Raw genomic sequence first — 22,621 nt, 5'->3', positions numbered from 1 at the left:
AATTGTTGTATTTAGCGTAATGTGTTTTGTATCAAATTGGCGTAACAGTGATGAGTTATTACTTCACTTTGATCACCAATGTATTATCGAAAAGTTCATTGGCAGTTTGTTGAATCTCTCGTATGCTTGCAATTTGTTAATTCTATTAATCACGCGACGGAATAGCGTTTGTATCTATCGTACACAAACGCATTCTTTAAATACAATATACGCTTGATTACATCCAATAATCCATCAATAACCTAATAGGATAGAAAAGTCAGTTTCCTGCATAGATCTAAGTTACCTTACTTGTATCATAAATCATAAACTAACAAAATATTAAGCAGTGGTGTCAAAGTGAAATTAGTCGATAAAAAAATGTTGTTGTCATTCATTAAATATTAAACGACAAAATTATAAAATTATATTTATTTATTTACCCTAAACATACACATTGTGTATTTGAAATTAACTTTCTAACATCAACACTTTCTTCGACAATATCTATATTGTCGAAGAAATATTAAAGTGAATACCAGAAAATAGCAAAATCGCAATGTTCTTTACTCACAAGTCATAACAACAACAAAAGAATATCGACAATGACAACTATTGACAAGTTTGAAGCTCAGCTTCGCAGTCAAGGAATCTTTATGTCTCACAAAATTTTTACCGATACTGGTTTAATTATCTTCTTATTATATGCGCTGTAAATAATAAAGCTGAAATTGTCATGATCGTACAGTTTTGTAAATAGGTACATTGGAAATATATTATTTAAATAAAACTACTGTTCATAACTTTTTGTTCTTTCATTGAATATGACTAAGTATGAGTCCACATATTTTTTACCCGTTATGCAACTGCATAATTGTTGGTGTACGTACATTATTCCAACGTAAATACATGAACTCGTGTATTTACGTTGGAATAATGTACGTACACCACCAGGACATAATTATTAAAAAATGGTATTTTCTTGCCCAGAATAGGATCAGTTCAATTGACCCTTCGCGCTATGGTGTGTCTTAAGTATTTTTAGAGGACTAACGTTTGCTTTATACCATAAGGTACAACCTGTCACTTTTTGAAATTGCAAATTATTTATCAGTGTAAAGTGTAACGATACAAGATAAGACTTTAGGGACACAATGTTGAAATATGGAATATCTTCAAATCTGTCTTCCATTATATAATATATTTACAAATCGGGTAAGACAACCGTTATTAAAGAAATAATACAAGGTAGAGTACTTTATAAAGAATAAATACCGGAAGTAACTATTTAAATATTCTAAGCGGGACATTGACACCGACACACGTCTAGGGCGCGGGCGGTGCATTCCCTTGCTGTCGTTACAAAATGTTGGTAACGGTGACGCCTGAGCCTGCGCCGCCGGCGTTACGGCACGTGTCTCGACTGATTAAACTACTCACTTGTATGTTTGCACTGACACTCACGTAAACACTAGTTTCGTTTTTTGTAAATGATAATACATAACATACAAGCAATCATTGGGTTAGCGAGGAGCATGCTTTAGTCAATTGAACTGTTAGCATTAAAAGTCTATACAACCTCAAATGGCTTTGGTTGATTCCACATAACAGTGAAAGTACTGAATCAATCACTTTGGAAAAAAATATACAGCAAAATTGAGGATATGCACTGATTACTGTATGGTGTGAAAACACAATTCCTAAAAATTTTTACGATAGAAAAAAACTTACCTCGAAATTTACTTTACGTACACCGATGACACTTTTATATCAACGGAACCAAATGGAACACGTATAGTATACGATATACATTTTTCAAATGGCTTTAATTTCGTTTGTAAAACAGTAAATTCTGAAATAAAGCCAGTGTCCCTTGTGCTCGGCCCAAGCAAAATGAACCGTATTAGTACGGGAAAAAATTGAATTCGAGCTGAGGTAATATTGACTCTCAAAATATATTATTTTCTTTTTTCACTCCTAGGAGCAAATAGCGAACCCACACATTCATAGTACTTTGTATTAAACTCAAAATTTTGTTCCAGAACAGTACACAAAAGTTACTAGTACACGCAATTATACGGGGTTCTATCTTTTTCTACCGTCACCATCCAATTACTTGGTTAAATATAATAATAATTTAGGAAATGAAACTATTTTTCCGGATTTAAATCGCGTATATTTGTTTTTTCAAACAAACCGACGTTTCGGGCCCTTTACAGGTCCCATGGTCACGGTTGACCGTGGTCCGTTTATACGCGATTTAAATCCGGAAAAATAGTTTCATTTCCTATGTGTAACAATCGCGAAAACCTAAGAACTCGATATATAATAATAATTTATTTATTTACTTAAAACATGTACAGCAGACGATATAACAAAAACAGTGAAAGTATAAAGAATTAAATAATAAATAGCATGCTAATAGATATTAGCTACTTATATAGATATAACTAGATAGTTATACGATTACACGTATATACAATTGACTGCTGCAATAATAAGAATGTCTCAAGTTACAAATTTATAAGTTAAATGGTATGTCACTAGTGTTCTTAAACAAAAGTGTCTGTTTTCGTACACAGATACAATTTACGTATTATATATATATACAATTTACATATATATAACGACGGTGGCAACAAACCAAGAATCTGAAACAATTAAGTATGAAACATGCGGGTTTCATCCCATGCGGGTGAAATTCTGTAATTTGCTCTAATGTATTTCTATTGTATTACAAAAGGTCTGTTTAGATTTTTACTATTACCCCAGGCTATAAAACCGTAACGTAATATGGAGTCTACATTTTTTAAAATAATATCAAGAGACGGGACGAAAAATTCGATCGCCTGATGGTTAGCTACACGCCTGTCCGTAACAGTTGCAGTACCACTAAGAGCTTTAAGTCGCGAAGGTCTGAGGTGCACTGCCATTGCGCCCGTCTCCCCGAGATATAAGTTGACATATCCCATATTCCTGTAACTTCACCAGCTTCGAAACCGGAACACAGTTATGCTGACATTACTGTTTGGTGGCAGAAATAGGTAAGGTGGCAGAACTTCCCTGGACAAACTCTTTCACAAGGAGCTCTACTACTACTACATGCGCCATTTATATGCCTATCATAGCTTTCTTATTAATTATATTTAACTTTCTTAAGGCAAGCAATACACAAACTTGCTATGGATATTAAAATTGAAATTATATTTTGTATGTTTCGACTAGAATTTTATTATTTATTTTAAATTGTATATAGTTTGATTTGCTTAAGGTATATTTAGATTATTTTATTGTTTGTAGCCAATTATTAAATTTATAAATTGTATTATTTATGTCTAGTTCATGGTCTCTAACAGTTGTTTTCTTCCTACCAGAAATAACAATTATATGCTGTCCGCAAATAATATTAATTAACGTTTTTTTCAAGTTTTATTTGTATGTAGTACGAAGAGAATTGCTCTTATCACACTTCCTTGTGGATTACTGTGTGTTTTGATTTAGGTTGAGAATTAAATTACATTAATATTTGTTATTTAGGAGACAAAATCGCGTTGTTGGCCGTTTATCAACTATGACTCCAATGAAAAATGGCTTTATGCCTGCTGTTAAGTTTTTTAGAAGTAAATTATGTGTTACATAGTTAAAAGCCTTTGACATGTTAAAAAATAGTCCTGTAGTTTAGTTACTTTTAGTACTGTTGCTCTAGTTTTACAGTGTATTGATTCTTCACAAATGTACACAAGTTCTTAAATCAAGCTTCTTAAATAGTCTGTTTATAAAAAAAATATAAACATACAAATTAACTGTCTCAGTTGACTACTTACACGGTCAGTGATTTGATTTCTAGCCCTCACAAGGTCGCATTAAATTGTCTGGCAAGCAATCAGTGGCCTGTACAAATTGTTCGAATGAAGTAATCCTATGATTTGAATTGGAATAATTCAGAGCTATTTACCAGGGCCCCAATTCTGCTAATTTCAAATCACCTCAGTTATGTGTTGATAGTGTCAATGGCAGGATTTTGTACGTTTGGTATTCTGTTAAAAGTTAAGCGTAGTGGCTTGTCAGTGGCCAGCCATCGAGCTATTATTCAACTACTATTGCAAATTTTTGGCCGTTTCCTCATGCCGTATCCTTTTGCTCCTACTGGTAGGACCAAAAGGATAAATATGTCCTCGTGCATCTACTAATGTATTGTCACCTAAATTTGTAAAATATATGTAATTGATATTGTAGTACTCGAATGCATGTTATCGATTCTCTAAGCTTATTAGCGTCTTCACTGAAAGTTGTTAACGTATTTCCGAAAGAGCGGAAAGTGACGATTTCAAGCGTAATTTTCTTCTTACCTATGAAATAAAGATATTTTTGACTTTTTTATTTTGATTTTTTTTATTCTAGTTCAGTGTACTTATTAGATACGACGTCACAATAGGAGCATAAGGACATATTAGTCCTCGTGCCAGTAGGAGCATGAGGAAACGGCCCAATTTTTTGATATTCTGCTCTTCAGTGGCCAAAAAATGGCACGCCGATAGTGTATTTTCATATTATATATCGCACTGCTATTACAATAGTGTTATAACTCAAAATATGTGAAATTCAAGATTATACCATTGTTGAACGTAAAATTTGATTCTCTACACGTCAATAAAACGGTCGTTAGAATATTGTAAAAAACAACTAAAAGATATCTACTTAACTACTTAACTCAAAATGAGAAACGCTTTTTGTGAGCTAGTTCTGGCCAAAATAGTCCTTATTAAAAAATATGAAACTATTTTTTCCCTTTTGTTTTTAAATATGTATATTTGGCAAGATCTTTCACGGGAAGCGAGCAATTCGTATTTCGTCGATTCTGAGAAAATACGCTTTTTGAGTTAATACATAATATTGTATTAACAGTGCGATATATTTAATTTGAAGACTAAATAGCAGTTTAAACGAGATAAAATTAAGATATGCATAATAATTGCCACAGTAGTTTTAATAAAGCAACATTGATTAGTATGAATATGCCATCACTGAAATTCCACTGAGACTCAACTAGAAAGCCATTGCAACTAGATTTTAATAGAATAGCAAATATTATCATAATTGCAATGTAATCTCAATGGAGTCTCAAAATTACAGTAACTAGTGGAGGTGGAAAATCAGCAGAATTGGGCCCCAGGTCATTCACCCGTGATACTCCTGACACTAATGCATGAATTAAACAGGTAGCTGAGTACCTGAGAATGTATGAATATGACCCCGAAACATGTCCCATTGTGGTTACAAATAGAGTACGTGTCGAATCAGAAACGAACCGTTGAAAAAGGTGATACGGGACAGGTAACGGTGTTCACCTTCCACCACTATCCTGTCGGGCAATTCTGTTAGTAGTTCGGGGAATACTTGCTAAGCGTTATGCTGTAAATTGTTACATATTAAACAACGACGGCTTGTAGGAAGAGTGTTCGTAACTAGCTATTAGTGTGAGCATGAAATACTTTTGACGACTATCGACGTACCCATTGTTATACTCTGTACTTTTGGTCTAGAAGCCTTACGCCGTGATTGTGTTTAATGTCAGTTAGATACAAAATTAAGCATTGTTTCTATCAACATGACAACATCTATGAAACAAGGAAGTTATATCGTACGAGTTACAAATAGCTTTTTAGTCACATACATGTACTTACTTCGTACAGCACGTAACTTTGAGATAAAGGTAACTGGTGATTTATTACTTTATTATCACTTAGGTTGCAGGTACTTTTTATTAACGTAAGTAATTGCAGGAAATGCATATCTACTCTTTAATCAATGACAGTACTTTATTGTAAATAATAACTTTTATTGTAAGTTTTTTCGAAGTGTGTAAAAAAAGCGGGAAAAATTCTCTTAATTACTTAATTGACGAAAAGAAACTCTATAAGTATATCAACGTAGACATTACAAATTTCCACTGTCGGAAAATTATGTCTAGTTAGTCGGGAGGCGGGGGCAGCGGGGAATGAACTATTATGGCCAAGAAACTCTCACTCGTGATGCTGTCGATACACTTTCCTGTGCGCCTGCGCAGACCGCTGCGCCGTGACTTGACTGCAGCTTACGCGCATCGATGATGTAACACCCTAATTGGATTATCTTGTCACAGCAGGATTTTGGTAAAACATTACATTACCCACATGTAGGCTTAACATGTCTGGATTTTATGGTATTTTTGATGACTACATAAATAGAAAGATTAGCTTTTAAACTGCATATTATGCGTGCCCTACTAAGCAGGCGAACCTCTCATGAGACTTCTCGCCAGTCATAATTTTAGTAAGAAGGTGCAGGTACATTAGACTGTTGTAATAGTTCCAGATATTTATTGATATTTATAGCTTGTTTGTATTGGGTCCAACACGCTAAAACACGCTGCAATTCCACACCACTGAGTATGAATATCTTAATGAAATCACACAACTAAGTCAGGGTCTCCTATGTTATCATCAAAATTTATTGATTAAAAATAAAGTACATTAAGTATGTTTGCTTATGTTCTTTCTTACTCGACTTGTATGTACATGACAAGGTAAGCGTATTTAAAATATTATCTTAACATGTTCATACGTATAGCTCCACAATGTCTTATAGAATCCTGAACCACTAAAAGTAAAAAGTTACGAGCTGTTGCCACACCTGACATATCGCCCGATTGAATTACAAATTGAAAAAGAACAATAGGAGGTGACAAGACGAATTGGATGTTACGTCACTGCTTTTGTAACTTTATGGTGTCTCATCTGAGGAACTTATTCTAATTTGATCTACAAACCTAACATGTCCTTGTTGACGAGAAGTTATAGAATGTCTAAGTACCGCTTACTAATTTCACAGGCTTAGAAGCTAATTTGTAGAGGCATGCCTGAAAATCTACAATACAAAACAAACCAGTATATTTCACTTGCAGATTATTTGCTAATTATGATTGGACGCATTTTAAATCACGAAACTGATAAATAGAAAATGTTTCAATATTCATAGAAATGAATTAAAATTAGTTGAAAATAATTTTGATAAATGTTCACATTTTTTCATTGCTAATTTGCACGCAACTTTTTTGTTTCACCTTCAGATATTCCAAAGTTCTAACATTTATTAAAAATTAACAACTCTTTTTCACACAAGCACAAGTCATGTTATTGATTTTTCATCATCGCAATTAGTCCAATTGCAAATTAATACGACAATGCGGTTTGACTTGGTATTTATTTATGTGAGCCATTACAATTATTTCCACATTAGCCATAATAAAAATTCAAGTGAAGATACATAAAAAATATAACAAACGAATACTAATTAATAGCTCATTTAGCGGTACCTTCTTTATTTAGTACAGCTGATTTATGTGACCGGTGCATTTCTTCGGGATAGTAGAGGTGTAGCATACGTCCACAGTCGGTCACCTTGCAATAAAGTATGGTGCTCGCGTCTGAGCTGGGCGAGAGTGGGCGACCTCATATAGCTTGCGCGGGAGTCGATTCCTTTATTTGTTGGTAGTGCGCCGCGTGCTAGTGACGTGCACAGGACATCATGCGGACATTACTGGTAAGTGTCACCCTTATCAATCCTACCATTACCCCTGCTTAAATTAAAACTCTTAAGAAGAAGCACAGAGAAGACAATTCTTTGACATTTTTTGGTAAAAGTTACATAAAACAAGACTATGTATTTCACACTTTCTATGAAAAAATCAACTAAAACGTATGTTTTGAAATAATAATAATACAACAATTAGCAATTTTTTTTACCACCGATAAGCAATAATGATTCAACACAAGGAATTTTATAATAGGCATACTTAAAATAACAACTTGTAGTAAAAATATGTATACCACTTTTATTGCCTTTAAGCAACTACAAGTTGTAAAAAAAGTTAATTAAGTCTATAAATAAACATGACCAGTAAGGACACCGTACTGTGAAAGTTGAGCAAACTAAACTAAGTCACTATGTATGTATTATACTAAATATTTTCGTACAACCAAGAAGTGCTAATGTAGAATATGTAACTATTACATTGCATAGAGTACCTACGCAAGAGTTGCGTGCCTTTTGTATACTGACAAGAGTAAATCAGGTCGATATGATACGACTGGTATTCGAGGAATATACATTTCGTGCTTACCTTGAAGTCGATTGTAAGCTGATAGGTGACTAGAGCACGGCAACAAATCCGGAATGCGGGTAACCTTTCATCACGAAAATTGCCCTTTTTAATTTTCAATGCGGAACTAATTGTCGAGTGCAAACATGTTATTTGGCAAGTACACTGTTGTCATATTAACGGTTCAATTACGTAAAGCACACTACCGGACAAATGCTTTTCTGGTTACGTTACCACACTGGCCCACTGTTATTACCAACAGGCTCGACTAGATGTAGATACGGTTGATACGCATAACTTACTCTATTTCAACAGTTAGCATTAAACTGGAGCCAGTTCGTAGATAGAGGTTGCATTTTGTAAACTAGAACCGCTTTAACTTTCGATCGATAATCGTCAATGTTTAGACATTCCGCAATCACCAATAGTATAATGAACTTGTGAGAAACTTTGCAATAATCGTCTAATTCATATTTAATGAAAGTGTTTAATATTCGATATTTAAAAGTATAATTACATCATTACATAAAAGAAAGACGAATGTTAGATAATCCCTGAACTATTTTCTGATCTTATTGTAAGCATGATCATTAACGTGATATAGTTAGTTCCTTTTGTTACTTAAAGGTCTTAGATTACATGCCGCACGCCATTCGATGTTGGTGTTACCTTTAAATAGTTTGTAACAAATAATGCATGACCATTACGATATTCATTGTTATGTATTGATAATCGCATAGTTTCCGACCGCCTACCACGCATTACCCAACTATTAAACATGAAATATACAGTGCTTATAGATATAACAAATACATTAAAATGCATCATACAAAAGACTTCAACGCGGAGGAAGGCCTACGACATACGCCACCTCGCATGGTACTCGCAATTCGTATTGTTGCAAAACATCGTCTAATTATAATATTTACACACAAAATACATAATTAATTACATCGTATATGTATGTTAGTTATTAATTTTGCGGCACATCAATCCTTTCCTGTGAATACTCGGCTGTCAATAAACTTGTAGATAGCTTGCTGCATTAAATACCTATTTATTGCAATACTAATAGAATTTTAAATACTATGTACGCGCACATACTCGTACACAATCTTAAAACGCTAAATAACATGCTTATAGTTGTTGGTATATGTTGACTCAACATTTCTGTTATTTGATGAAATATCCCCGCGATAGCGCGTGAACTTGACCGAAATTAAGACTACAGTTACATATAGCTTCAAATGTTACTTAGCCACGTATTTATTAATGTAGTTCCACTATTCAAAATCCCTGGAAGTGTTGTAATAAGATGCCCACTACGCGCTTAAGTAAATCAGCTGGGCAAAAATTGTCTCGACAGTTAATATGAAATATTTTACCACTTATTTTTCATTACCGTCTCTCAGCAACCTTGGCAGGCGGAAGTTTACACACATATTGACGAGTGCAGCCGGGCGTCCTTACTGGTCATACGAAACTGGACCCGCCTTTATTCTGAACTCTTAAAATTCCTGCACGTTAATTAATGCACAATGAAATAGTGTATGAATAGTGCATTGAGCACTCTTCCGAAAGGTTTTCAATTGACGCTGTTTATTTCTTTTCATACTGTTGAATATATCTAGAAGCATAGGTGCCTATACATAATATATCGTACATATAGAGAGAAAAATATAGATTGTACACAGTAATGACAATTATATACATAGTAACAATTTTCATCACATTGTTTCGGCAATTTATTGAGTCATAAAGGATATATAACGATCAATGTGAATGTTTATAGTCCAGTCGCTAATATGTACCAGCCAACTAGCTATGACATGCGTGCCAGAGCACATAAACAAGATAAAGGTCGAAAAGTTGCGAAACGATTGATTGCCATCTGAAAGTAGAGTACTCGTATACCATAAGCTTGCGACAATACGCAATAAACCTTTACGTACTTCAGTTAAAACTTCTTTTGCATTTCCCAATATTCTAAAACACAAAAACGCATTCGTCAATCTCATGAATCACCAATAAGAATCATCTTATCCAAGTTATTAATAATAATAACGTTATTAAAAATAATAAAGTTATTAAAAAAAATAAGTTCGGCCACTGCCTCAGTGGCCGAACGGTTACCATGCCGGACTGCCACGCAAAGGTCCCAGGTTCGATTCCCGGGCCGGGAGAAATATTTGTATGGCCTACAATTATTTCTCTCGTGAGTTTGGGTTTAATTTGTGGTTGTCTATATGTGTGTCCACGGCACCCGCGACACAGGGTTTCCCTAGTGCGGGGCTATGTTGAGTGTGTGCGTTATTATTTATTATTATTATTATTGCTCTTTTACTCTTTGATAGTGATAGTCCTTATATCTACATCCTCTACATCCAAACCGAAGACTCAAAAATTTGTGAAAATATAAGTATATATATTTTATTCCGTTTCGATTAACTAATAAACTTGTTAAACTTTTAAAGACTTAAAAAATTAAAAACAAAATCAAAGTAAAATAATAATTAAAATTTAAATATTTTTTTTTCAATTTCATTTCTAAATTAAAGTTTATTAGCTAATTATCGGACTCAAGAATATCTATCACACACAGTAGTTTCTCAAATACGTTCCTAAAACTGGATTGTGCTACAATTAAACGTTATACAATGAAATCCACACACATTACGTAATGCAACTAAACAATGTTTAAGTAAATCTTATTGAAATCATATAATTATATTAAAGCTGTTTCCATAGCGTGTTGGATAAGTCAGGTGTAAGCGTTTCACGCTAAACAAGGTCTACGACACTCGAAAGTATGTCATTCATTGCACGGTCTGGCGCTGCATACCGGGCTACGAAATTCATTAATAGTATTTATGTACGGACCCTTGGGCTATGGTTTCTCACAATAACAAAACAAAATAAATAAAAAAAGGACGGATTTGCAAACACGACGAATACGAACCCCATATGATTATAAATAAATTGGTTGATCGCCTTGCTCTTGTCATTTCTTATACGCCCCAAAGTACTCTATTTATATCGATCGTATAATAACATATGTATCTCATTGCATGATTTCAGATATTTATGCTGTGCGCAGTCACAACATACGCGCAATTTGATTCGCCTGCTCCTCCGAGACTTCAGATTCCTGGGGCCATCCCGTTAGGAAATCCCAGGCAAGGAGGCTTCAGACAAGGAAGACTGCAAGCCGTACCTTTTTCGGCTGCAGTACCAGTACCCAGAATTAGGAGACCAGGCCCTGCGAGACCCTCCTTCAAGTCCGTGGAGGCTACTCCACGACCAAATTTACAAACACTTGATGAGCAGGCAAAGCCAGTTACCGAAGAACCTGAAGACGACATCGAAATAAACACTCCGACTGCGTTCTCGCCGAACATATTATCAACACCAGAACCGCAAAGTGATTTCTTCGAATTCACCACGACATCACAACCGAAACCACCCATTGCCTTTAACCCATTATCTTTCCAGCAGTCTACACCTTCTGTATTGAAAGCCGAACCTATCAGACCGACACAATACAGACCCCTCTTACCGTCGCAATCGTTCAGTCCCACTAGGAATGAACCAGTCAAACCTCAGAGACTCCAGCCATTGTCCATTAGGCCCCAGAGACCGTCATTTAGGCCTGAACCTAGACCGATCCTGGAAGATGATGAGGCGCACATACAACCAGTCAGGCAATACAACAGGCCCCAAGAACCTGTTCGTGCACCAGTTAAGACTGCACCGCAACAAAAGTACTCCCCTTCCAACCCGAGGGAAAAGAAGCCAGTTGCACAAATCATTAGAAAGTACAGAGAAGAAAATGAAGATGGCAGTATAACGTGGGGATTCGAGAATGATGATGGCTCTTTCAAAGAGGAAATTATCGGCATAGACTGCGTCACACGAGGTAAATACGGTTATGTAGACCCGGATGGCGTAAAACGGGAATACAACTATGAAACTGGAATTCCTTGTGACAGAACAAAGGAACAACAAGATGAGAAAGGATTCATAGATTATCAGGAGAATAAGGCTGTCCTTCCTAATGGTATAACCATTGATCTCGCTGCCATGGGTAAAAAATCCAGAAGGCCCTTCAGGTCACCCAATCCTCATTAGAAATTATGATAAGTTCATCATATTTATTTTAGGAAATCTAATTTTAAGGTTGTTTTCGTTGTCTTGTCATTTAAGTGTTATCTAAACACAAAGTAACATTTCTATGACTTCAGGTGGTGTCACTTGTCCTTGTTCATGAAAATAGGGGCACAATAAAAATATAGATACATAGGTATATCATTTTGTTTTATTCATAGTCATTTATCACAAAGAAAACAATCTTATGTTTTAACATCAAAAGTATTCTATTGTAAAAGCAACACAATCAGTATTTTTCTTATACACACATTAGCTATTTACAACAAATAGCAAATCTTTAAAAGAAACTTGTGAACTTTATCAATCAAACTTAGTCAATACCATAACTATAGATAAATATAGAGCTTTACTAATCAGTACGGCCTATTATTCATGTACGGCTGTGGACGTCTCATAGGAGGAGGTAGTCTGTTGGGTGGGGTAATAGAGATGTCCAAATAGTTGCCAATTTGGAATTTGACAGATGACAGTGTCTTATTATCGTCACCTCCTCGTTGGCCTGAACATGTTATCCCAATCTCCCTCATACGATATGTCGGCGATCTAGTATCTGGGTAGACTATAGCAAAATCAAAGTATGTGCCTTTACGCCTAGTCTCAGGGTTTACTTCCTTCACCAGACCTGTGAGCTCTCTAAGCGTAGCATCCATCCATGTATAGATTTGCAATTCATTTTGTGGCACATTACCTCTAGCGTAATCGCCTGTAGAGTTGTGCCTACCAGTAGAACAGAAGACGCGAAGCAGCAGTGGGCAAGTCTGCAAAATTGAACATAAAAATAGTAAGTAAAAATTCATGTTATTTACGAAACAAACAAATTTTAACAATAAGACTAATGAAACAAAAAATAACAACAGAAAAAGAAATAGTAAAGTAAATGCAAAATTTAAGCACCTTTTCTCTATCGACAGGCTTTTCAACGGGTTTAACCTCTTCAACTACCATTGCCATTGATTCTAAGCCAGCCATTTTCATAGTAAGGGTACACAGGCTTGAACGTCTAAGATATGATAACTTCTTAGAATATTTTATCACTAATTTTAGTTAAACTATATTACCACTGAAATCTTCAAATATTTTTTATCAACCAAGCACATATCTCAAAGCAGCGTTGGATGGATAAATAGGATTTTTTTATATTTATTTCGTGACTATGGCTACAAGCACTTAAGTCGATTGGAAAAACTGTTGGGCATTTTCCGAAAAATTTCAAATAGTAGAAAGTTTTCCGGAAAAATTCCCGAAAAATTGGAAAAATTTGAAAATAAGGAACAATATTATTTGGAAGGCTAATATTTAGTTTTACGTTTAGAAATATATTTTGCAGTTTTACTTTGCGTGAATTATAAAATAAACTTGTTTAACTAAAAGCCACATAATAAAAGAACGAGATTTAACATGATGTTGTGAAAAGCGAAAAACTTCCAATAACCACACCATCACCACTTGTTGTTGGCTGCATCGTTCTCGTTCAGCAACTGTTAGAGGATGGAAAGGAAAAAAGCTGGAAAGGAAAGGAGCTGCCTTATCTACGGATAAACATCCCTACCTAAACCAAAAATGTCCATCACAAATGGCGGATTTCTTTAGTGTTGTGCCATAATCATCGATAAGTCTATATTGACAGCAAATGTATGGCTTGAATGTTGAAACTGTTTTTTTTTGTTATGTTTGTAATTTGTATAGTTTACTGTAATCAAAGTATGATTAAAATGTTTAATGAAACTAGATCAATTCATTGTCATATGGGAATATCCAGGATGATAGATAAGAGATTTTGAATTCATTATTTTGCGTTTACAAATGCTCACATATTACGAAAAATAATATATATCAGGAGATCTATGTGCATTTCCAATCTCAAGACTGATATTATATTTTTAAAAGGTTTCCAAATTAAAGGTATTTATGTATTGGTATAGAATTAATATCTGTTATTTTGATTTAGGTGAATCTAACACTTCCATTTAATTTTTGAAATAAATAAAATTACTTATATAATTCTAATAACATTATCGATAATCATAAAATCAGATATAATATTAATAATAGGTAAAATGTAGCAAGAGACAGAGTCAGCACAAATATGTTGTATTACATAACCATATATTAAACTACCACAATAATAAAAATGTCACAACAAATGGTCACAAGTTACAAATTAAATTTGCCAAGAATTATTAAAATCAACATAAAATTTTATATTTTATTTCTTGTCATAAAAAATATAATTATTTAATCACTTACATAACTTCGTTATAAACAATCATGAGTCTAATAATTTAATCTAGAGTGGTATTTTATTATACATATTAACATACATTTTAAGTTACTTTCTCTGTATTTTTTAAGTTACGATTGAATGTGACGATGTTTGGCCACCATGATATTCAATTATTTTTGTGAAATTACTCCACTAGTTTCTTAAAGATCGAACAGTTACAAAAAATTGCAGCGATCTGGCTGGATTCGAACCAACGTCTTCCAGTCAATCGTGACACTATGCAAACTAAGCCACGGGATGAACCAGCGGGCCTTACGAATTTTTCTAAGTGCTTGTTGCAGATCTTTGTTTTTAATTTTTCCACACTTTTTTGCTGTAGCGCCATCTGTCAGAAATCTATTTCTTCACTCAAAAAGTGAGGAAAATTCGTAAGGTCCGCTACTTCGTTCCGTGGCGTAGTTGGCATGGCTTCAGGCACGGTTTACTGCAAGACATACAGCAAATTGATATACAGCTAGTGCTGCTGTCTACACGCTCGACAAGTTTGAAAAAGAGCATTACAAACGGCCATTGTAGATGCGTTTTGTGTAACGTTGGTCGCTGTCAGTTATCATTTACATTGAAACCACATGGATGACGAACAAGTTATTGCAGCTGCTGCTATTTATTATTGGGTGCCTATAATTATTACGTCATTGCATCCAATACATGTTATATAATGTTAGAGTTGTTAGTGGGGAAAAATCGGAAACGAGTGGGTGGTTTTAAGGAACTGAAAATGCCTAGCAATGTCTCTTGTTTACTTTAAATTAAATATAAAATTATTTACCAATAAATACGACGATGGAATTGCATTACCATGTAATCTAGTTACATTCAAAGATCTATTAAAATTTGATTCGTCAAAATGGAGCGAACAAACGAAGGTGATATTTGATCCAATATGTATGTTCGGCAATCCTATAATTTCCAACCATTCTTTCTGTCTTTTTTCATTTGTAGGTAAACTTTAAAAATAAAAATAATAATAATGAAAAAATAAAAATCTCGTAGTGAATTGTTTTAATAACAGGATATTGATAATATGTCTGCTTACAAGAACAACACTATCTCAAAATAATCAACATCTTTTCAACAATCTTCAAAATATACTAACAAACTGGCAATCTGAAGTAACCAAAGCAAAATTCGGCAAGCCTTCTGAATAAACTACTTATTATATAGCTATTGTATGATTTATAGACAAAAAAATAACACATGACCGGTGTCATGTAATATTCGGTCGATTTTCGCCTTTTCTACTGCCACACCCCTTAATGCCGCAGCGACTTATTTTAATCAATACTTAATTGTTCTCACTGTCAATATTTTTATCCAAATTTATTACAATTCATGCGAATAATTCAATAAAACATTTGGCCAAACCGTAGAGGAACAATAAAAAAAGAATAGAGAAGCTTCTCGCATATATTGAAAAGGGATACCAACAGAGTACTTATAAATTCTCGGTTGTCTACTTTTAAAATTTATCCTGTTAAAGAAATTGACATGAAAATGAAGCCGTGGTAACCTAATGGTTTGACCTACTGCCTCTCAAGCAGAGGGTCGTGGGTTCGAATCCAGACTCGCACCTCTCAGTTTCTCGGAATTTGTGCGAATTTTAGTTTGAAATTTATCATGAGCTTTTCGGTAAAGGAAAACATCGTGATGAAACGTTGAAGAAGGTTCAAAGTCCTCGGAAAACGTGTGCAGTCCCCAATCCTCATTGGGCCAGTGTGGTGGACTGTCGCCTGAGAGGAGACCCGTGCCCAGCAATGGGACGTATAAATGGGTTCATGATAGTGATGAAATCTGCCGAGTCTAAGGAGGAAGAATCCGCCAGACGACATTTAGCTTGGTTGAGTTTTAGTAACCAAATAAAACAATTATGGCAACTCATTACTTTTTTATTGGCCCTTGAACAGTATTAACTTAGTACCTATACATATTTCGAACTGAAAAAGTATTGAAAAGTAAAAAAAATACAATATTTAAAATGACCCATAAATTGGGGAAAACATAGTGGCACAAGCACGGTATCCCTAAAATCAGCTTAAACCTGTCTAATTTAATTTTTACGTTATTTATTTGATCTCTCTTTCTCGCGTATCATAATCTCTGCCGGTAGAAGCGAGATGGACATATTTGACAAAAGTAAGATATTCTCCTTATTTTAGGAGGTTTATACGATGTAAACAAAAATCTTTCAAACAAGACAAACACTTCAAATATTCCAGGTTTGTAAGAGTATTTCACTAGTAATTCATACAAGAAAAATCATTGATTTTACCTAATGAAAAATTAAAACTTACTTGTGAAAGGTTATGTGGGGAATTTTTCGTTCCGTACGGCTTTTACAGCCTAAAATACAACAATGCACTATTATTGTAAGCTGCAATAATCAATTACTACAAAGAAACGGTTAGTAACTTTGTAAAACACTTCTTAAAAGCACAAGCACATAAAATTGATGCATTATTATTTTTTGTCCCTTTCTACGTACGCGGTTTTGGTTGTATGACTCAACGCTCGTTGAGACCAAAAAATCCTTACGAGTGTTTGATGTGCATCGATTTTATGTGTTTCTGCTTTTAAGAAGTGTTTTACAAAGTTACTAACCGTTCCTTTGCAATTATTGCAGCTCTCAATAATGGTGTATTGTTATATTTTGGGCTGTAAAAGCCGTAGTTCTGTACACGATAAATTCCCAACGTAACCTTTCCCACGTAAGTTTTAATTTTTCATTACAATCAATGAATTTTCTTGTATGAATTACTAGTGACATACTCTTACAAGCCTGGAATATTACGATTTCATGTATTTTACATGATATTCAGTGTTCAGTGTTTTTCTTGAATGAAAGATTTTTGTTTGCATCGTATAAACCTCCTAAAATAAGGAGAATATCTTACTTTTGTCAAATATGACCATCTCGCTTCTAGCAGTAGTGGTTATGATACGCGAGAAAGAGTGGTCAAATAAATAACGTATAAATTAAATTAGACAGCTGATTTTAGGGATACCGTGCTTTTGCCACTACCTTTTCCCCAATTTATGGGTCATTTTAAAAATTGTATTTTTTTACTTTTCAATACTTTTTCAGTATTCTTTTTTCAACGCTTCTTATTTTGCTACCTTATATGTGGATTAACTGATTTCAAATAAATAATTGTCAGTTGGTTTTAAGTGTGTGTCGATGTGACCTCCTTACATCGTCAACCCACCTTTTTGTATTGCTTCTCTCCATTCGTAACGTATCGTTTTTTTCTTCTACTCATATTCAAATTAAAAAATTTGAATTGTTCCATCTTCCTTCGCTTTCGAAATATGTATACTAAGTTAATACTGTTCAAGGGCCAATAAAAAAGTAATGATTTGTCATGATTGTTTTATTTGGTTACTAAAACTCAACCAAGCTAAATGTGGTCTGGCGGATTCTCCCTCCTTAAACTCGGCAGATTTCATCACTATCATGAACCCATTTATACGTCCCACTGCTGGGCACGGGTCTCCTCTCAGGCGAGTGCTTAGGCGACAGTCCACCACACTGGCTCAATGAGGGTTGGGGACTGCACACGTTTTCCGAGGTCGTTGAACCTTCTTCAACTTTTCATCACGATGTTTTCCTTCACCGAAAAGCTCATGATAAATTCCAAATTAAGTTTCGCACAAATTCCGAGAAACTCAGATGTGCGAGTCTGGATTCGAACCCACGACCTTCTGCTTGAGAGGCAGTAGGTTAAACCATTAGGCTACCATGGCTTCATTTTCATTTCAACTTCTTTAAAAAAAAATTTTATAAGTGGACAACCCAGAATTTATAGGTACTCTGTTGATATCTCTTTTCAGTATATGCGAGAAGCTTCTCTATTCTTTTTTTTATTCTCCCTCTGAGGTTGGCATATATGATGACGTTACGTATTTTCGATTCCCGTGTTTGACATAAATTAATATAGTGCTATCTCTTTTGGCTTACGACGTCACGCCGTAGTTAAATAAAGACAATAAAATGTTTATATTTTCAACGACTAAATGCATCATATACATATGTCGGATTTATATTTGTCAATATAACATGTCCTTTTAGACAGGTGTCAACGTTATCTGTGGAAAAATAAAGGAAAACTATTGGAAAAATGTGATTTTTTCAAAATGGATATTTTTCATGATAAATTTAATTTATTGTGTTCTTTCACATAATAAAGCCAGGGGATTTTCATTCCCATTTTCGTCATCAACTCTCAGTTTATCGACAGAATTGCAAAATAAATTATTAATACTAGTTTTTCCGAAAGCAATGAAAATAGATGCCTTATATCAACACTGACAACGAAGAAGAGAAAACTGCAGTCATGAATTAAAGGTAAACTGGAGGACTTCTTAACATACGACAGTTTTCTTTGACGTTAGAATTAAAAAACTTGTTGAGGTGTATCACAAATGTTTTAATAAAATGGAAATTATGTAGAAAGGAAGATAGAGGAAAGTAGAATAATTATGGTAAAGAAATATTCTAATGATATTTGCAGTATTTTTCTTCATTTTAACAAACACGGACCTTATTTACCCTTGTAGTTTAGTTTCGATTCGTATAAAATATTAAAATTGCTTTTAGTATATCAAAGTAAACTGATGAATTCAATTATACCGTCTCTGAGACAGTATATGGGGTCAAGATTCAAGTCATACTTGAAATTGACATTTAAGATTAAAATTCAACTGTTTAGGATACAGTTAAGAATAGAGTATGCGAATTTAGAATACATTAGCGAGGTTAAGGACTAAAGTATTCAGTCGAACTACGAACAAACTTTGCAAACATTGTATTTGAGGTACGTCAGTACGCAAGTTAACTCTAGTTAGAGTTCCATCGTCTAATTACAGAGGCATTTAGGAGTTCGGGTGAGTTAGGGTCGTATTCCAGAACTCTACTCAATGCTCAAGTCAGGACTTGAGTATGATTTAAAGCACTAGAAATCATACTCAAGTCCTTGCCATTAAGGTCGTATTTCTAGTGCTTGAAATCATAGTCACGTCCTGACTTGAGCATTGAGTAGAGTTCTGAAATACGACGCTTAAACTTGAATGAAATGTCGATTAAAATAAACAAACAAAAAATTATATTTGTTAGTTATTATTTTGAAATACGTATTACAATAGAAACAATATTCTCTCTTTTTTTTAAATTGCAAATTACTCCTTTTGTTAGTTAAGGTGGGACTGTACAATACCAACAATGGAATTTAATGGTGGAGGGGGTGGAGAGGGGACCTTCTCAGCCTACTTTGTGAGCGGGGAGTTACGGAAACCCCCCTTCCTGAGATATACGAGAAAAGTAAATTTCATATAAAAACTTAGCAAATACGCAAAATTTACGTCTCCGTATTCTTTTTACGAAAATTTTTATTAATTTTCTGTATTCCCAAAATTTTGCCGAGACAACCTAACGCTGTACGTTCTTAACCTACAAAACTCGTTTCCAATCTTTTATTTTCAAATATTTCATTAATTCTTATTGTTATAACTACGAGTTTCGGTAATTTAATATTTTAGGAATAAATTACTAACACCGCGACAACCAAACGCCGTCCTTTCCTAACCTACAAAACCTGTTTCCTGTCATTCATTTTCGAATATTTCAATACTTTTTATTATCAAAACTACGAGTTTCCGTAACTTAATGTTTTAGGATTAGACTATTAACTATGTAGTCTATCTACCATATTAATTTCAACCCTCGAGTGTTGGTATTGTACAATTGAACCAAGATCTCCTGTGCCTGTTGTCTTAAATCTAAAATGGACGCCATCCAAATTAAAATAATATAGTTACTCGTAGCCAAAGCTTAATAAATAAAAAAATAAATAAAAAATACAATCAACAGCTGTGACGTTGACATTTGTATTTGACAGATGTTCATCGATTTTGATTATTTTTTGTCAAACAAAAATACAAATTCTTGCTTGGAATTGCTTTTTCTTGACTACAGATTACCGAAAGTGAAGAACTGTACAACGTATATGTGATTTGATTTTTCTATATACTATCTAGGATGGCTCATAAAGATGACGACGAATGCTATCCAGAAGACGGCGTTTACATCAATGCCGAAGATGGTATGCCTAATATCCACCCCAACATCGCGGACTTGGAACATGAGAGTGATTCTCAAGATGAATTGAATGATTTAGACGATCTACCAAAATCTGTTATCGTTACTAATATTAACAGCGCCGTTTTCGCCGACGACAAGCTAAAAAAAGAAATGGAAGATCTGTTCCGCACTTTTTCAGAGAATACAACGTTTCAATGGCTCCGCAGTTTTAAGAGATTGCGTGTCAATTACGACAGTCCCGTAGCGGCCGCTAATGCTCGTATTCAGCTTCATCAATATCAATTCCATGATACTTGCATAAACTGTTATTTTGCGCAGCCTGTGACACCAGTGTCGTTAAAAAACTTACGTCCGCCGGCGCCTGTAAAACAATTTCTAATCTCGCCGCCGTCCAGCCCACCAGTGGGGTGGGAGCCGCGTGAAGAGTTTGAACCTATGGTGAACCAAGATCTGCTCGCGGCGCTAGCTAACCTGGCGCCAGGCGAGAGCCACGAGCTCCATGCACCGACACCCACGCAGCCAGCCATCGTCGTTCACACCGCGCTAGCGCCCGACGCGAATGTGCCGCGAAATGCTTGTAAGCTTCCCCAAACTCGTTGTCCAGACTATTGATATGCCCTTAAGCTAGTGAATTAACTATGTAGAGTAGAAGAATGAATGCTTTTTCAGTCACAATCAATTTTGATGACCTGCAATGCCAAAACATGCATTTCTGCAGTGTATAAATCTGGTAAACGAATGTCCGTGTATACAATGTTTGGCAGTAGAATTTCACTACTATTTGTAGCCCATAGGAAATTGCTTGTTAATTCTTTTCATATTAATGTGGTGCTATTTTATGGTATTATTTTTAGTTTAATGCAAAATTTATTTATTAAAGATTCTATTCAAATTTATTTAAAATTATAGTGTATACTTTGTTTCATTTAGAAAAATTTTGGGATAATTGGACATTTGGAACTTATTACAGTAAATTGGATAACAAATAATAACATATCAGAGGAACTAGAGTCTTAAATTAAAAGAACACCATAAACATTAGTCTGAGATTGCTCAATAATGTTATTTAATTGAATACACATTCCCTGTGACATAAAATAGCTTCTGCCATACAGGTCATGTGATGAAGTTGTTAGAATCTTCAAGTATTTATTTTACAACCTTAAATATATTTATTATTGTTAACTGTAATTGTAAAATATAATAAATGTTTAAAAAATAAATCAATTATTTATTAATTGTTATGGCTAAATATGTTGCAGTGAATGTGTTGTAACACCTCTGATTACAAGAATATGTTTTCAAATTTAATGATTATTGCTTGCTTCCTTTTGAATTTACGTTATGCACTTATGTTATGCACTTATGTTAGTTTAATTTATTGTATTGTCCAGGCAACTGGGTAGGAGCCTACGTAGAATGTTGTGATAATTAATATGTGAGAGTCACATTCTTAATATTGTTATTAACATGTAAATAATAAATTATTTTTGCAAATGGCAACCTAGGTAGAAATTTTGGAATTGTTTTCAAAGACATAATGAATAAATTAAAAGAGAGTAGGCCTTTTTTTAAATTTTCTTCCTTTAAATCTTCAGTTTCTGTTCGTATCTAAAATTCTTTACCTATTTTATCAAATAATGTCTTGCTCAAAAATTGCCATGTTCATGCACAATAAAAATTCCTGTATATACATTTTTGTTCAATTCTGTATGTTCAATTCAATTGTTTATGATTAGAAAAAAAACACCACAACAATATTATTAGATCTTAGTGTGGGCGCTCCATGAGTAAAACCGTAGGCCGACACTTTGATACCTTTCATGTTTACGATTGATAAGGAGTGTCTTTAGACAATTTTTAGCTGTTTTCTTTTACATTTCGATTTTTAAAAGATTTCTTTCAATGCTCTAACATTCTTTAAGATCGGCGAATGCGAATTCATTTGAAAACTGTT

General features: G+C 34.3%; 3 protein-coding genes across 3 annotated transcripts; 2 read left to right on the top strand and 1 right to left on the bottom strand.

Annotated features, from left to right (window-relative positions):
- The first annotated feature begins 7,504 nt into the window (after positions 1-7,504).
- LOC113229584 (titin) lies at positions 7,505-12,396 on the top strand. Its single transcript, XM_026463236.1, has 2 exons — positions 7,505-7,560; positions 11,198-12,396. The coding sequence occupies exons 1-2, from the start codon at positions 7,546-7,548 to the stop codon at positions 12,245-12,247; spliced, it is 1,065 nt and encodes a 354-aa protein (XP_026319021.1). The 5' UTR covers positions 7,505-7,545; the 3' UTR covers positions 12,248-12,396.
- Positions 12,397-12,427: 31 nt separating this feature from the next.
- On the bottom strand, positions 12,428-13,376 carry LOC113229585 (histone deacetylase complex subunit SAP18). Its single transcript, XM_026463237.1, has 2 exons — positions 13,181-13,376; positions 12,428-13,044 (listed from the first exon to the last, which is right to left on the bottom strand). Exons 1-2 carry the CDS (start codon positions 13,259-13,261, stop codon positions 12,640-12,642), a joined length of 486 nt encoding a protein of 161 aa, XP_026319022.1. The 5' UTR covers positions 13,262-13,376; the 3' UTR covers positions 12,428-12,639.
- Positions 13,377-18,756: 5,380 nt separating this feature from the next.
- Positions 18,757-21,991, top strand: LOC113229695 (protein sarah). The gene is made up of 2 exons (XM_026463377.1): positions 18,757-18,912; positions 20,601-21,991. Exon 2 carries the CDS (start codon positions 20,602-20,604, stop codon positions 21,274-21,276), a length of 675 nt encoding a protein of 224 aa, XP_026319162.1. The 5' UTR covers positions 18,757-18,912; position 20,601; the 3' UTR covers positions 21,277-21,991.
- The last annotated feature ends 630 nt before the right edge of the window (positions 21,992-22,621 follow it).

This window comes from Hyposmocoma kahamanoa, unplaced genomic scaffold (genome assembly GCF_003589595.1).
Source record: "Hyposmocoma kahamanoa isolate Upper Pololo Valley unplaced genomic scaffold, ASM358959v1 62, whole genome shotgun sequence".
Classification (NCBI taxonomy): domain Eukaryota; kingdom Metazoa; phylum Arthropoda; class Insecta; order Lepidoptera; family Cosmopterigidae; genus Hyposmocoma; species Hyposmocoma kahamanoa.
This window is presented reverse-complemented; position numbering and strand designations above follow the sequence as displayed.